Source organism: Pterocles gutturalis, unplaced genomic scaffold (genome assembly GCF_000699245.1).
Source record: "Pterocles gutturalis isolate BGI_N339 unplaced genomic scaffold, ASM69924v1 scaffold11674, whole genome shotgun sequence".
Taxonomy (NCBI): Eukaryota; Metazoa; Chordata; class Aves; order Pterocliformes; family Pteroclidae; genus Pterocles; species Pterocles gutturalis.
The window spans coordinates 10,483-27,424 of NW_010128321.1; the positions used below are offsets into that span (position 1 = coordinate 10,483).

At 41.3% G+C, this 16,942-nt stretch overlaps 1 protein-coding gene across 1 annotated transcript in view; it reads left to right on the forward strand.

The window, feature by feature from the left end:
• The first annotated feature begins 1,287 nt into the window (after positions 1-1,287).
• CTNNA1 (catenin (cadherin-associated protein), alpha 1, 102kDa) overlaps positions 1,288-16,942 on the forward strand; it is a 48,554-nt gene continuing 32,899 nt past the window's right edge. The window contains exons 1-3 of the mRNA XM_010079583.1: positions 1,288-1,365; positions 2,166-2,318; positions 16,037-16,129. Coding sequence (XP_010077885.1) covers positions 1,333-1,365; positions 2,166-2,318; positions 16,037-16,129 — 279 coding nt within the window. The 5' untranslated portion in view covers positions 1,288-1,332. The remainder of the gene's footprint in view (positions 1,366-2,165; positions 2,319-16,036; positions 16,130-16,942) is intronic.

The window sequence follows — 16,942 nt, forward strand, 5'->3', positions numbered from 1 at the left end:
GTTTTAATTTCAGTCACTTTTCAGTTACCTGTTGTGATGAGAAGCAAATTACTTGATCAGGGAGGTGAAAAGTCTTCCATAATTCATTAAACTGTAATGACTTTACAACATCCTAATTTTCCTCTCTGGATTTTGTTTAGTTTTTATTTCTGCTGTAGAGTGGACTCGGTTTTAGATGAAAGGCTGCCCATGCAGGTATTTCAAACCAGCCTGTCACGTGGAGAATTGATAACTGGCATACCCTCATTTTAGTGCTGCTAAATGCTTTTTCTTCTTAACACAATAATTGTATTGATCGTGGCTTACAACTTCAGAAATTAGATTGCGGTTGCATAAAGCATTATTCAAAACTCAAATATAAGCTATATTATACAGAAAAACTCCCAGCAAAACCAGACCACCACTATTTTTCTATCTAACACTCCTAATTTGATACAAATTAGGATATTTTCAACCTAGCATCTGCTTAAAAAGAGAGAAGCTGCCACTGCTGCTTGGCCTGTTGCCCTCCCTTTAACAACAGGGCTAATGCAAAGCTTGCTGTATCGAACCTTGGCGAAATCCAGCTCTTGGCGAGCGGGCCTGGATACTTACTTGAAATGTTGGATTTCATCCCTGAAAAATGTTTTAGAAGGATTTTACCTTTAAGAGAATTGATTTTTGGCTTTTGACTGACTGCTCAAGAGCAGCCTTCTGTGGTAGCTGGGTATGAAAGTGCGGACAGGAGCACTGCGGTATCGGATGCGCAGCCCTGGGGACTGCTTCCGTGGTGCTCGTACCTGCAGGTCGACAGCTGCGTGCGAGATGTTTGTGTGCAACTCACCGGCCTTGGGCAATCTGGGCAGCTGAGGGCTGCAGAAGACAGAGGGTTGAAGCAGGGCTGTTCTGGGCTCAGTGCAGTGCCAGACGGGGAGTGATTGACAGTGCTGGCAGAAAAGAGAAATCTAAAACTCAGAGGGTGAATATGGTCTCCAGCTGATTAGGAGCAAAAAGACATCTAAATTTATGAAATGATCCTTTTCTTCTGAAAGAAAGCTGAAGAGTGTTAAAGGTGAAATCTTAAGATGTCAGATGTTATTGTACTGCCCAAGCCAGCCAGGAAGAGTACTTTATCAGGGGGGTGGGGACTGTACTTCTAGTGTGCATAATCACTTTGGAGGAAAAAAAGGGGGGGAAGAAAAAAAAAGAAGAATGAAGAAGCTGGCAATGTACTTGAAATGAACAATACTGGTTTTACTTTGAGATCCTGAATACCTGTTTACCTCTTTGTCTCTTGCTTTTCAGGCTGGACGCAAAGAAAGAAGTGATGCTCTGAACTCTGCAATTGATAAAATGACCAAAAAGACCAGAGACTTGCGTAGACAGGTAATTGAAATATAAAGTTGATACTTGTTGGAACAAATGAGTGCATTTCTGCATGTTTACCTTCTTATCTGTGGATTGTTTCTAGTGGGCAGTGGGCTTGCCTGCTGGTATTTCGTGAATTAAAAGCTAGAAGCTTCCAGTGCCTGGTTCACTGGGAAGCATGGGGTGGAAATGCAATCCCCTGTTAACTGTGTAATAAAGATGTTGGATTCTTATTCATCCTTGTGGCAAGAGAGATTTAAAAAAAACCCCACAAAACAACTCCCATTTTATGGAACATAAAATGAACATAATCATGTAAGTTTTGTAATTCTGATGGTATTCATCTCAGAGAGCCTATTTTCTTTGAGGACTGTGTTTATGTAACATCAGTCTTTTGGCCGTTTGCTTTTTAAAGCAATATATTCCCCTTTTCAAGTAAATGTGAATATGGATCAAGTTTGTTGAAAAATGTTCTTATTCTAGTAGAAAAAGAAAAAAGTTAAATCAGCATATTGTTTAATTAGCTGAGAGAAAGCAGCAAATTTACTCAGACAAAACCAATAAGAGCTGTTAAATCAATGTTTGTGGCCAAAGTGGTGACTTGCACTTGTATAACTAATCCAGTTTTTTAAAGGAGATTTAATTTAAATTGAAGCAAAAAGTGTATAGACAAGACTTAGTGCAGGGAAAGCCTTGGTCACACAATGCAAAAAGGATCAACAACAAAAGTACTTTAAGCTTTACATATTAGTACAGTAAAAGGAAAAGAACTGTAGAACACTACTGAAAAATAACTAATTATTTTATTTTTATTTCAGCTCCGCAAAGCTGTTATGGACCACGTATCAGACTCTTTTCTGGAAACAAATGTTCCGCTTTTAGTATTGATTGAAGCTGCCAAGAATGGGAACGAAAAAGAAGTTAAAGAATATGCCCAGGTTTTTCGTGAACATGCCAACAAATTGATTGAGGTAAGATGGTACAGAGTACAGTTAAATTACCACTGGTTAAAATAAGGCAAGGTTAGGCAAAGCACATTTTTCAATTCTGTTGAAACAAATAGCAAATTCTGTAATAAATTTCCTTTTAAAATTTTATTTTAATGAATTCAAATATAATTTTCTTTAGTATAATTAAAAGTGTAAGCATATGAAAAAGCAGCAGCTGCTGTTGCATAGCCCATGTACTTTTAGATAGGCTACAGTGTGGGTATTTTATGCTGTTACCTTTACTTGATCTGTTAATTGGAGATGGTGCTATGGAGTAAGGTAGACTATGGCCTGGCTGTCCTGCTGTACATTTTGACCCGTTGCTTGAAGCCTGGAGGTTTTTTCTTTTTGGTAAAATACCAGTGAACATAAACAGGCCTTTTATGTGAATGCTTTTAGAATTAAAACCTGCTCATGTGTCTGTAAAGAGCAAGCAACAGACAAACAAAAACCTCACAGTAACAACAAAACTGATCCCTGCCACCTTTTTCTAATAAAAACCTAAAGGCTCTCAGGCTGGTGTTACTCAAGACTGAAGCTAATCTGTGGGAAGACAAGCTTAAATGGGACTGACCTGTCTTAACTAAAATACATACAGGTAATTAGTCTGCTATTAAAGGTAATGGTTTTCCAACAGGCAGCACGATTACAAAGAATGGCTTAAGTTCGTGCCCTGTATTCATGGATACGTCTTGGTAACCATGTCCTCTTGCCGTTGTTTGTGCATGAGAGTTCTGTGCCTGGTGATTCTAAATGGCAAGGAACAAACATCCGTAGGTCTTGTTGAAGAAACATGCCACTAAGAATAAACTTCAAAAACTCCTCCTGTGCGCTTCGGTATGCTCTGAGGCATCAGCTGGCTGGTGTGCTTGGCCCCCACAGCCGCCTGGGAATGCTCAGGTGCTGGTTGGTGTATTTTTTCTCACCCAGTATCACTGCATTTGATTATTGAGTCCACGTGTCTCCCAGGCTCATCGGGAATACTTTCAATACAACTTGACAGATTCCAATTACTCAAGAATGACTTATTGAACATCAGTAAAAGTACTTTCTGACTCTTGTTCAATGTGTTTTTCTCACTTTTTTTAAAGCCCTAAGGGCTCCAAGTGTAATGTGCAACTGCCCCGTAGTCTGGGGTACATCAAGCTAGTCCAGTTCTTCAGAGCTGCTCTCTGAGCACACTGAAAATCTTTAATTCTGCAAAGGTATCCTTTCTTCACTTTTGGCCTGCCGCATTTCAGCGTGAACGTCATCTTCATATAGTTTCCAAGTTATTTTATTCAAAATTTTAAGTTACTAACATTGTTCAACAAAACAGCAGGCGGAACACAGTGCTGCTGTGCCCCTGCCTTGGCAGCAGGATGCAGCCGTTCCACGCGCAGTAGTGGGAACACTTTGAAGTGGGTTTGGTCTGAAGCCTCCCTTCTTAGCATTGCAAGCCTAATTTATCTAGAGAATTATTTTTAGGGCTTGTTTACAGGAGAAATTGACTGGCATAACAATAGCAGTGTCTACTCCACCATAGTTCTGCCACCTCTTTGGTGGATGCATGGTGTCCACATGCAGTTTATCGGCATAATTGCAAAGGAGTAATTGCACAGCTCCAACCACAAGCTTCCTTCCCACCCTTGCTAGGTGAGCCCTTCCTCCCTCCTCCTTCAGAAAACGTGTGCCATCTGAAAAGCAACGGGTGGCTGTCCTTGCTGTCATGTAGGAGCAGTTTTTACTGACCTTAGCTTGTGTGCGAAATGCCAAGCTGCAAATGACTTTTACAGAACCTCTATTCAGCCAAACAGCCCTGTCTTTCAAGAAAGACTATTCCCCTGAAAGTATGAATTCAACAATATTTCTGACTGGCATCAAAAGGTTCTGCTCAAATGATATGCTGCTGCAACAACTTTTTGAAGGCTTGCTTATTGCTTTTGCTGTCTAAAATGTAACTACAGCTATAGAGCAGCATGATCTAGATGCCTTATAAACCTCTTCCATGAATGTAGATGGATTATTATATACGCTTAGCTTCGACAGAAAGAGAATAGTACTCCTGCAGAGCCCTTGTCTCGAGGGGATAGAGAGCCACTGCGGAGCCCTATGAGATGTCAAATTTACTGTGAAGGAATACAGGTCAGGACGGGTTGCACTTACAATGTCTCGGTGTGTCTCTGCCAGAATGGAGAAGGATGTTTGCAAGTTCCCGTATGATTGTGCTCTTGAGCAGAAAGCTCAACTGCAGGTATCTGGAGAAACAGTAAAAGATTGTGTAAGAGCAGAACAGAAGATGTTCCACTTGGTGAGATGAGAAGTGATTGCTTCCACCTGTTTTCAGTGGAAGATAAGTGTGCCGGTGACTTTATCGTAACTACCCTCGGAAATGCTGCTGCGTAGTGACTCAAGACATCAAATGTGACAAAGCAGCCGCAGCGCCGAACAGAGCTGTGTTGTGTATCACGCTGTGATTGACAGGCTGCTGTGTTTTAGATGTAGAAGAGAACGTGGCCTTTCCTTTAATGCTAAGGACGGGAAGAAATGCACATGAGAGTCCTGCTCTGCACTCAGTAACTCCACGGATCCCCATCTGAATCAGTGAGAAGTCTTACACCTTGGATTTAGAACCCCTTTGTCCTGTGATCTGGAGGAGTCGGTGCTGCTCTCCTTTGACACTAATCTCTCACAGGTGTTGGCTAACCAAGAGGAGTGGCAGTGCTGGTTCTGCCCTGGGTTAGCATCGGGAGTTCTTGCTCCTGCAGTGCAGAGGTGTTTACAGACCCTCCAAGTGGCTGTAAAGAGATAGAAGCTCATGATTTGGGTAATTTTATTTTGAAATGTTCCCTTCTTGGCAGCAGAGCACTGTCTGCTTTCTGGTTCCTAAAGTCCAGGCAGCCAAATTGAACAAAAGGTGCAATAACCACAAACATCTGATCTGCCTGCTGAGTCTGGATCTTCTAGAGAAGCCATACCAAAGCCACGTCCCAAAGGGCTTCCATCTCATTTGTTTCTCACATAGTAAAATACTAACCCCTTATCCTGCCTTTTGAAAACTGAGAAGCGGTAAAATAGTAAAATGAGACCTGTCTCAGTTGAATAGTACATTTCAAAGATAGCTTTCAAAATTGCTCTGTACTAACAGTCCATTAACTAGCTAGCACTCTGCCTGAATTTTGTTAAAGGAGTTTAATTCAGGAATTGAGAAGCCAGTTTAAATGCAGCACACAAGAATAACAGAAGAGACAGCAGTTTGGAAACCAGGGTAAGAAAAAGTTAAATTCACTTGTGAAATGCGAAAATCTTCCTAAATTACAGATTGTGAAGCACTCACTTGTGTTCCAGTTGTTTTTCTGGTGCTGGGTAGAATAGCCTTGGCCCTCCAACCTATAACTTTGCTCTTGAGGAAAGACAGCTTGGCATTGGCATCCCTAGATTTAATGCTCCTCCCTGGAAGAAACTGGGCTGTCCTGCAGCTTGGTGCTCATCTTTAATGGTGTCGCTCAGCACCACACTGGCTTTTTGTTTGTCCCAGCCTCTGAAGTGTACTTGTGCACAAGTTGCCTTTGTACTGCTCCCTGCAGTCACTGCAGTGATGCTTCTGGCTGTCCTCTGAAAAGTGAAAAAGCCATAGATGTAAGAAGAAACTTTTGCTACACTATTGAAAGCTTTAGAAAAATAAAAATTAGGTTGTCTGTTTGTAACTGTTTTATATTGTGTAGTTTTAATGGAAAAGTTTTTTAGACCTTTAAGAAATGAGGTTGTTAAAAGGTAGGTGAGGACAGAGTCCAGTTTAAAAGCTTGCAGTAGCTGTTTGCTTGCTGAATAGTTTGGAAAGGGAGAGTTTGTAATTTCATAAACACAGTGAATAACCTTATCCTGTTCTGAAAGCCAGTACCCCTGTGTCAAATGTTGTCTCAAATTTTATTTTTAAGTCTTTGTCAGAGAAACTTTGGTAAGACCTAGGAGGCAAACGCTCCCACTGATGTTTCATAAGTATCAATTTTTTTCCAATTGCTTTAATTTATCTGAAAAGACTGCTCTGTGCCTGTTTTTAATGCACTGGGTTGAATCTTGCATATGGAGAGATGATTTTCTCATCTTCAGTGAAAAACCCATGAACAGATGCAGGCTGCAAATTTATTTGCTTGGAAAGAATCACATTTGGGCACTTGCAGCTCCATAAGCTATCCATAGCCTCTCGCACTGACATTTTCCCCTTCTGTTGCCCTGCCTGTCTAGCCTCATGTCCTAGAGTGATTCTTCAGACCTCAGTCTAAAAATACCGCTCACCAAAAGCCCAAAGCCTTGCACGCTTGCAGTGTTTTTATTGCAGTTTATCCTGATTTGCCCATACTTGTAGCCTAAATACTCTTCAGAGAGCCTAACAGCTGTGGGTTTTTTACATGTGAAAAGCTTTAAAAAAAACCACAAACTGAAGCGAGTAAAACACAGCTTGGGTTTAAAATAATAGCTATCTTCTGGACTTCAGATACAGCAAAGGTTTTGAAAAACTGAGGCTTGCCTATCTTCTGTTCATGAGCTCTACCTTGCCTGGGCATAGCTAGTGCCTTTCCGATAAAGGCAGATATTTACTGTTTTGTGCACCTTATGCATTTATTAAAAATGAATAATGGAACGGCGGTATCCAGCAGATCTAGAAATAAATGTGGTCTCACAAGATTATCCTTTGTGTGTCCATTAGTCACCTGATTTCTGAAGGTTATACAAAGTTTATAAAACTATCATCTTTGGGGGTGGGAGTGGATGGGCTTTGCTCGTTCTTTAAATATTCTTTCTTCATGTTTGCCACCAAAGGTATGTGTTTTGTACCGAAAGACAGAGACGATGTATCTTGGGTAAAAAGTACAGAGAAGCCATAGCACCTGACACATCAAATACCGACTGGAAAAGCTGCTCTGAATGTTTCAGTATGTTAATCTCTCAAAATACAGCATTTCCAGGCTGGGGTTGTTAACAGTCATTGCCGTGGTATCCAAGCACCTATTTTTCTTGTTTGGTAAGCTAATTTACAGGGGAAAAAAGGTCTGCAAACTCAAAACAAGTTTGTCTCTTTCTTGCTTTTATTTTGAAGGTAATTGTGTATTACAAGAGCAATGTCCTTGCGCTATGGTCTGGGGAAGAGAGGCAGAGTTGGTCTTGCTCGAGAGTAATTTCCCATTTTAAGATGGAGAGCAAAATGTCTCTTCCAAAGAGCAAGCACATTTTCTGTAATTTGTCTATAGATAACCTTGGCAGCAATTTAGAAGAACTGTCTTGAGTAAATGACCAGTATAACTCTAATGTGCCCTCTAAAGTCTGACACTCTTCAAGAACCGATGCACTTTCCTTGTAAGTTCATTTTATTAGTCAACTAATTCCTAAATAAATTAAATTCTACTCATAGAACATGCTTTCCTTACATTCATAATCAGTAAAGCAGGAAAGCCTCAGCAGAAAAAAAGTTCTTCTATTTTCCAGCAAAACTAGATATACAAATTTAATAGGTCATACAGAACTAAAGGCAAGTGACCTTTTAATGGGATAACTTTTGTTCTTGTAAGGTTTTGTTTGAAGCAAATCTTCTAATGCTCACCAAATTACATATGAAAGGGTTCACAGAATGCTAGTACAGATTAAAAACCATGTTGAAAGAGGAGTAAGAGACTTCAGGATAATCTTTCTATCCAGATTCATTGTTAGCACACATGGGAGAAGCAAGGTAATCAGTAATCTGACAGTGAAATTGGTGGGAGAGGTGAAGTGATTGAAGGTGAATTTGAACCCTCACATACTGGGACAGCAATCAAGGTGTTTGGAGACTTTATTTTATTTGAAAATCATCCCATTTAGCTGTTGATTGTGGAGGCTGTGGGGCTTGGTCTTTAACCACTCGGGCCAAGGGGGATGTGAAGGGTGTGGAAGTTGGAGGTGAATGATGTTAGGTTTTGGAAAACTAGATTAATGTCCTTTTATCCCACTAGAAACAGCCCTGTATTTACTCTGTTCCGTTTTCCTTTGGAAAGAGAAGCATTTGGGGAAGAGGAAGTCTGTAAAAGAGGTCAGGAGGCATGGCGTAAGCACAGTTGAGTACAGTTGACGTGATGTCTTCAGAGGCAGGTGAAAAGCAATAGAGTCCTGGCCGATTGTATTTTCCAGATATTTGAGTCTTGATTCCAACAGCATTTTTAAGTAGCTTTTTGGGTACAGCTTTTATAGTTGTGACATGAATGTTTTAATTCTTGATATGTAACTAAAAGCCTCGATGCATGTCTGGACTTTCATCATCTTGGTCGTTGGCAATATTGGAATATTAGTTACATAGTGTTATCAAGGAGTTGCCTGAAGTCTGTATAGAGCTCATTCCTCTTACTGTTTTGTTGCCTTCTTCAAGAGCATAGTGTATTAAAATTACCATTGAACTTGCCATGAACAGTTTTCTGTATCTCCAAAACCTGGTTTAAACAGCTAATAATAGGCACCAAGTTGGAAGCCTTTAGTAAGATCATAACGCAGCACACTCTGGGTGATAAGCAAAATGGGATAGGAAAGAATTATGATTTCCACTTTGATAAACATAGAGGCTCTTTTGGATAAGGATAATTATTCAGGTACTATCCAAGTATCGCTACTAGAAACACTTTTATTTTAAAGAAAAACATTTGTGTTGCTAAGAAGCGTCTAAGATGAGGATTTGCTTTGAAAGTTTTAGCTTAAGATCGGATCTCCATTACATACCAGTGGTGCGATTCTGTCATGGTAGCTCAGATTGGCTTGTGTAACTCATGTGTTTTGTTCTTATAACAACATTTTATCACTTTAGCTTGTTTGTCTGAGGAAGGAATAGTTCCCGTGCCAATAGTTACATCTGTCGCTACAGCTGCATCTACGAGGGGCACGGTGCCCACGTCGCACACTGCTATTGCTTCACCAGCTCTGCTCTCTTAAGTCAGGTCGACGGAAAGGAAATCTACCAGTCTGGGCATGAAGGTATTTCTCTGCTGCTAGCACTTTACTCCTGTGGGTATGCTTTATGATATAGATGTATTAGTTCCCTTCAAACACTTCTTCCCCCTCTTTGATTGGAAAACCTTCCTGTTGGCAAGAGAGAGAAGCGCTTTCCCTTCTGCAGTTGCTGCTCGGTAAATGGAGCCCAGTTCGGTTTGTTGTGATGCACAAACTCTGGTTTTGCCCCACTGTGTGAAGAATTTCCCTTCTTCACGAAACCTTGACAACACCTGGGGTTGTACTCTGTTGGAGAAAGACATTTCTTCCAGGAATCGAAGGAGCTTGCTGGTGTTGTATAGAGCTTTCGCGGGACAGCTTTACCGAGAATGACAGCAATAGCTGGAGACAGCTCATTTAGGTTGAGAGCCAAATGCAAAGCTCTCTTCTTTAACTAGATTTTTAGACACACAGACACGACTTGAAAGGTGCAAGTTTTGAGATTTGATCCCAAAAGAAAGGTGGTTATCCATGAAAATATTAAACAAGTATAAGGAGTATTATAGGGAGCAGAAAGTATGCAGTATATTGTCTCTGGTCCCCTTCCTCTTTCAGTCAGTTGCCAGCCTGTTGAAATAAAAAACCCTGAAACCCCTGTTTCTCATTGTCTAAAACTTTTGAATCAAAAATGAAAACATTTGGCTTGCCAGTTTTGTTCCATCTATCTGAAATTTCCCCTCCACGTGTTTATAATCAGCCTTGAAATTCAGTTTGCTCTCATCTTCTGGGTGAGGTTGCAGAGCTCTGGCAATAGCAGTTATCTCTGTTTTGGTCCATCGTTCCCCTCAGTGCTTTACAGCTGGAGTTTTTCTGTGTGCAGCTTGTTTTATTTAAAGACTTTTACTATTTTAAGTTAATATATTGGGATTCTGTTGCCCACAACAAGCTCGTGCAAGGTGCCTTCTGTGGAGCTGCAGCCACTTGCAGCTCCCTAAGTCATATAAAATCAGAGAAGTTGACAGCGTGACTCCCAGTGGCTTGCTCCAGAGTCCCGGTGGACTTGAGCCGAAGTCCTCCTGCCATCCCTGCACGCATTACAGAAGTGAAAGTGTATTGTGTAATTCATAATTATCTATGCCCCTGAACAACTGGTGAGTTTATAGGATTAGAGCTATAATGCAACTTCTCCCTCATGCCGTACCTATTCATGGATATTAAAATGCTCACGTTCGTCTTGAATATTGTAGTGTATGAGTGAATTAATAAATGCATGGACTTACTGAATAATAAAGGCTTTTCTAAGAGGGATGGAAATTACATAATTGACACGTCCCTTCTGAGAGTCCTCAGGTGCCACTTAGTTTTGCCAGAACAGTTGTTTCTGCAGATAAATTAATTTCATGGGCTTTGACCATCATGAAGTGAATCTGGACTGTTTTCTTAATATGAGGGAGGAAGAAATTAGATGTGCTGTATTTGAATTTAGTGAAAATATCAGATACACTTTTCTTCAGCAGGCCCTCAAGAGGAAAATGTTGATGGCTGCCTGTCCATTCTTTTTTTTCTTTTTCTTTCTTTTAAAATGAGTGATTTCAAGCTGCTTAAAAGTGGGAATTTACATTCTCAAAGAAATTGTAAAATGAAAAGCAAAAAATAGAACAAGAAGCTGAAGTGTTGAAATTTAATCAGAAATTAAAATGCCAGGAACACCTTTGAAAAGCTTTGTTTGCATGCTGTCAAAATTCCCAAAGTATCTGTGTGTAAATGAGTACGGTTTTGTCATTTTGTGCATGAGGGTTATAAGAGGGTACTGGCTAATGTTAAATTGAAAAGTTCAGTTTTTAAGTCATAAGACCATTTGAAAAACTTCTGCAATGCGTTTGTTACAACTGCAGCTTCAAATGAGAGCAGTCAGACTCTTAGAATTCAATTAGTGCATGTTTGTCTCCTGCATAGCGATGTCTAATCCTGATTTATACCAATGCTGTGTGGCAGAGGCCGCTCTGAGAATTTTAAATTATGCAACAATAAACACATTACTGAGCCGCCTTTGGATTACACCACTGCTGCATGGCTGCATCCAGCACCCATTTTGGAGGGCTTTGCTTGTCTGACTTTCTGAAGAAGCCGTCCTGAAAACATGGCCTGTAAACACGGAGGAAGAACTCTGAAGTCAACTGAGGTGCACGACGCAAAGACTTTAATTTAATACAACTTTCAGTGTCAGCCTTTGAAATCCTTGCAAAAGAAGATGTAATGCATTACAGTTCCTTTTTACTCTTGCAATTTTTGGTCTCTTATTGAAAAAGCAATTTGTCAATCCTTTAATAAACAGTTCCATGTGAAGTGACCCCTCTACTAAGCTAGGATGTCAGTGCAAAGAGAAAGTTTAGCAAGTGCAAAGCTATAGCAGTATTTTCCTATTATTTTCAACAGCGTAATTTAAGAGGCTTAGTGATGACCCGACGCTTGTGTAGTCGAGGCTGCTATGGTCTTTGAATGGCTGGAAGATGCGGCATAGTCATTATCTGAACAAATTTCATGTTTAAAAAAAAATCAAAAATGTATTTCAGGTGAAAAAGGTAAAAACTGGCTATTGTCAGAGGAGGCAGCTGTCTGCAGCAGCTGACAACACAAACATAGGCTGACAGATTGTCACTGGTGGAGGAAAAAACGGCTTTAGAAATGTCAAGTTTTTTCCTGATTTAAAATTAGTAAATTCTGAAGAATAAAAATGACTAGAATTTGAGATGGAATCACTCAGTGGCAGATGGTACAATATTTTTTTTTTTATTAGAATGATACCTTCCTGCTAATAAGGTATTCCCGATTGACCCTTCGCACCGAGATGGTGCCTGCCTCTGGAAGCAACCAGTGCTGCCTCCTCCAAAGACATCATCTCATCTTGCAGTACTCTGATGTCATCGTTCATACAAATCAGATTTGAGTTTCAAAAACTGATCAGTGCGTGAAACTGACTTTCCAGATCAGCTCATCCAGCTTGGAGTTTTACTTGGCACCAGTTCATCAGTCAGCGTGTAGAGATGGTTGTGTCTGTGTGCTTCTCGCTAGCGCTCGGTGCATTTCTCACTGGGGGTGGATTTAAGCTCATTCGTCTAAACCGTGGCAGCTGCTTTGGGTCCCTCCTGCCTTTTGGGATACATGAAGACGTCTCTGGAACGTGGTTGTGTACTCCATGAACTATGAGAGCCTTGATGCTGCATCACAAAGATGCTTTTCAATGGGTCTGGCAGTGCTGCGAGAGGTATCTCTGAACCGCGGCAGGCTAATTGCTCTAGTCTGTCTTCCTTCCCAATGTATTTTTAACTTTTTTCAAGAGATTGCTCGTTATAGCTGATTACATTATTTGCGATTTTTTTATCTCCTTTGATGCCTGTGCCAGTAGTGCTTATGTAAAGGGGCTTGATGATATTGAATGGTAAGAATGAACAAATGCAGCAGATGCTATTTTGCTCTCAAGCACAAGTGTTCTTTCTAAATCGAGTCTGACCACTTACTATGTCAGTCAGCTACGTTGTTGGAGGCACGAAGAAACTATTCCATTTACATTTGATTTAAGGGGAGTTTTTGTTTGCTGGAGGTACTCCATTTTATTTGAAAGTTTTAGAAATGTATAAGATTTCCAAGTGCTCTGCATGGTTTAAAACAAATTTGGCAGTAGTTGATCTTTATCTCAGCTGCAAAATCCCATGTATGATGTGTACCTGTCAAATAACTGGCCAGCAGTGCCCTATCCTTTCTACAGAGAGGGAGTTTGGGGTTATTTGTCAAATACCACGCAGGAGTTATTGATGATGGGTGCTTTCAGATACTGAAAAATTAAATTTCTTAATCGTACAACCACCCAGGTCTGCTGGTACATGGAATCTTAGAATTCATGCTATAGAGCACCTGGTAATTAATGACAATTTAAAATACCTCACTGTAATGTCATTTACAACTTGATTAATTAGTTGACATAGCACTTCTTAAATTTTGAATTCAGAGGTTTGTGAGTGTTTTCCAGTAGTTTGAAAGAATCTGCGCGTGGGTGCAGTGCTTGCCGTGAATTTAGGGCCATGTCCGCAGCACTCGGAAGTCATCCCCGCTGCTGCCACATCCCTGCTTCCCTCTGATGTTCAGCGAATAGTTTGCTGGGAAGTTTGTGTGCTAATCTGGCAGAGAAACTAGTCTGCCAAAGCGAATAGCTTGCTTTTGGACAAGCACGCTGAAATGAAGTGTTGAGATTTGGAGACGCAGCAGTAGGATGGGATGTGGCAGCCAACAGTTGGATTGTCTTAAACTGCCAAAGACCCTCAGTCAGGGAAGCACACACGCTTCTTTCAGAAAGGTTGGCAGCCCCAGTCGGACAATTTCTAAAGAAGAATTGCCATCAGTGAGGTATTCAGAGGAAAAATGACTGTTCAAAAATGACTGTGCAAAACAGCAAAATTTCATCATACCATGGCGGGGACACTCAATTGTAAACTTCTTAGCCTCTCTGTGTTCAGACAGAGCAGGGTTTCTGTGCGCTTGATTCATCACACTTGGCTTGAGAGAGAGCACAACATCTCCAGATATCGGAGAGGCTGATTTTGTAGTGCTTCAATGTCGCTTTTATTCAGCCCCTACTCAATAGTGCTTTGTGTTCTTCTCGCTCCTGGAGATTGTAACTGCTGCCGCAGAGGCAGAAATGATGTGAAAATATGGACCATAAAAAATATTGGCAAACTGGTGTTTCTCAAAAATATGACCTGTGCTTAAAACAACAGCAAAATCTTTATTTGACTTTTAAATCATGGCATCTTATTGTCTTTTGATTTTTTGAGCCTCTAATCAAAAGCATAATGTACTACAGCTTGCTGTGAATGAGGGATTTAAGACATGGTAAATCTACAGGAAAAAAACTACGTTCCAAATAAAATCCCTCTCTGATACAGCGTTATTGAGAGTACAGCTGTTGGGTGGTGGGGCTGAGCTGGAGGCTGTAGCAGATGTAACAGAAAGGAGGGAGGAAAGAGCCCTGGCTAAGCTGGGTGCAGGCTGCACAACCTTGCAACCGAGTGAAGACGTACTGCAACTCCACCTCTTAATATGTGGGTCTTGTCTACAAGGACTAGTGGGAAAGAAAGTTGATGAGTAAGACACTAATATTGCTGAAAGCTGGCAGGGTTTTCTGTCTCATTGATGCTGCATAGTCTTTCTCTCAACTTCAGTTTGTTTTCATCCAAATATATGCTGCTGCATCTGTTTACTTGGTCATTCAGTGCTGGAAACATAGCTCTCGTCGTGACAGCAGACGGGTTTATAACTTGATTTGGAACTGGAGGGAGGAAGAAGCTGCGTGCTTTGCAATGGGAACTTGCTTTTTGGTCCCAAAGTTAATGGATTGATGAAAAACACCATTCAAGTATGTTGACGCGCGGTTGATGGTTTGTGGGACAGTAACGTATGCTGCGTAGGAACAGCTGGGGTGAGGGAATGGCTTGGGGAGGGGGAACGGCACATGATATAGCTGTAGATAGGACTTCCAAATGACTTGTATGGGAATGCACAGGGTAATTTCGTTACAGGGAGAATGGAATTTCCCCAGCTTATAGAGAAACATCCATATACCTGATCCACTGGTGTTGCTGAGCATCTGCTGGCCTGCAGCGATGCTTTTACAGCACATTTACGGGGGGTTTTGCAGGTTGCTCTGTCTCCAAAAGGACAGTACTCGTTGTTCATCTCAGTTCACTTCGTGCTATTTTTACAGCTTTCTGTGTTCAAATGGCTCAGAATAACATGCTTGTCATTCACCTGTCAACTGAGAGATGTAACTTACTTCAGACTTCCTTCCCCTGAGAGTAGCTCCAATATGAGGAATGGCTTCAATTACCAAACAGTTCTGTGCTGTCCCCATCCTGTGTGCTTTTAAAAGGCAGGTGTTTACAAAAGGTCCTCTGTGTCGAGATGACCTAGTTAAGGATGCTGCTGTGCAGCAGGTAGAGGTTTTAGAGTAAAGTTTTTTAGCATCACAAGATGCCATTCAAATTTAGGAGAATTGTGGATGGCTCTTCAAGGTCACCTGTAGCAGGAAATGTTTTTATTCAGTGTATCATGGCACAAAAGAAATGGCTGGAGGAACAGCTGCCTGATACCGCAGTCTTTGACTAGATAAGTACACTGGGTAGTTTAAGCCAATGCTTTCAAACACCTGTATCCTGTCACAGAGGCGAGCTCTGGGCAACACCAGCAAAACAGCTTGAGCTTTGCAACACTGCTGCGCCGCTTGTGCTGCTGAATTGCTTGATGAGCCTCCAGGTTCCTTTGCACGCAGTAGGATGTAGAGGTGTTTAAAGAAAAGGGAGCATCCCTTCACTTATGGACATCAGAATACTTAATTGTCAGATGCATGGGAGCTGGATTGGTTTTTTTAATTGTGTGATTGCTGCTGTCTCACTTGAGTGGGAATGGGCTTTTTAACTGTAACTTCAAGAGCTGCTGTTGATGCTTTTGTACGTGATACTGGTGAGAACCAAATAGGTGGTAACAATGATTTGTCTGCCCTGTTCGAATGACTATGGTTTTATGATCAGAGGCGTTGTGATTTTGTGGCTAGAGAAGGAACAGATGTCATTACTGGTTTCCAAACTGAACAAATGTGGGCGCTTTGTATTTCATGATGGGTTACTGGTCACTGTTGTGGCTGGGTAAAAAGTGTCCTACAAAAGGAAGTAAAATCCAGTTCTAACAGTTGTTTTTGTTCTTTTCTCCCACCTCTGCCACAGGTTGCCAACTTGGCCTGTTCCATCTCAAACAACGAAGAAGGTGTAAAATTGGTTCGCATGTCAGCCAGCCAGCTTGAAGCACTGTGTCCCCAGGTAAGGAAGAGCATAAGAACATAAGACATTCCCTAATAAGTTGGGCAACCAGTCCTGCTTAGTGCGTGTTCTGGCCTCGTAGTCTCTGTCTATGGACTTGCTGCAGACTGTGACTTTTTCCTTAGTATACGTGAAGAATGAAATGCAGCATAGGCATCAAGACTGAAAAACTTTAAAATACATGGCAGTCATGAATGATATGACTGGGTCTTTTTTGCACAATAGCTCTAATTTTATTTGGCCAGGGTATTCTAGTAACCTGTGAGACAGTAAACAGGTGAAGCGTCAGTGGTTTACTGTGCGTCTTCATAGAATCATAGAATCATGTAGGTTGGAGATCTACTTTAAGATCATCGAATCCAACCATAAACTCAGCACTGCCAAGTGAACCACTAAACTATGTCCCTAAGTGTCACATCTACACATCTTTTAAACACCTCCAGGTATGGTGTCTCAACCACTTCCCTGGGCAGGCTGTTCAATGCTGGACAACCCTTTCGGTGAAGAAATATTTTGAATATCCAATCTGAACCTCCTGTGGTGCAACTTGAGGCCATTTCCTCTTGTCCTGTTCCTTGTTACTTGAGAGAAGAGACCAACCCCCACCTCACTGCACCCTCCTTTCAGGCAGTTGTACAGAGTGATAAGGTCTCCCCTCAGTCTCCTTTTCTCCAGGCTGAACACCCCCAGCTCCCTCAGCTGCTCCTCGTCAGCCCTGTGCTCCAGACCCTTCACCAGCTTCGTTGCACTTCTCTGGACCTGCTCCAGCACCTCAATGTCCTTCTTGTGGTGAGGGACCCAAAACTGAACACA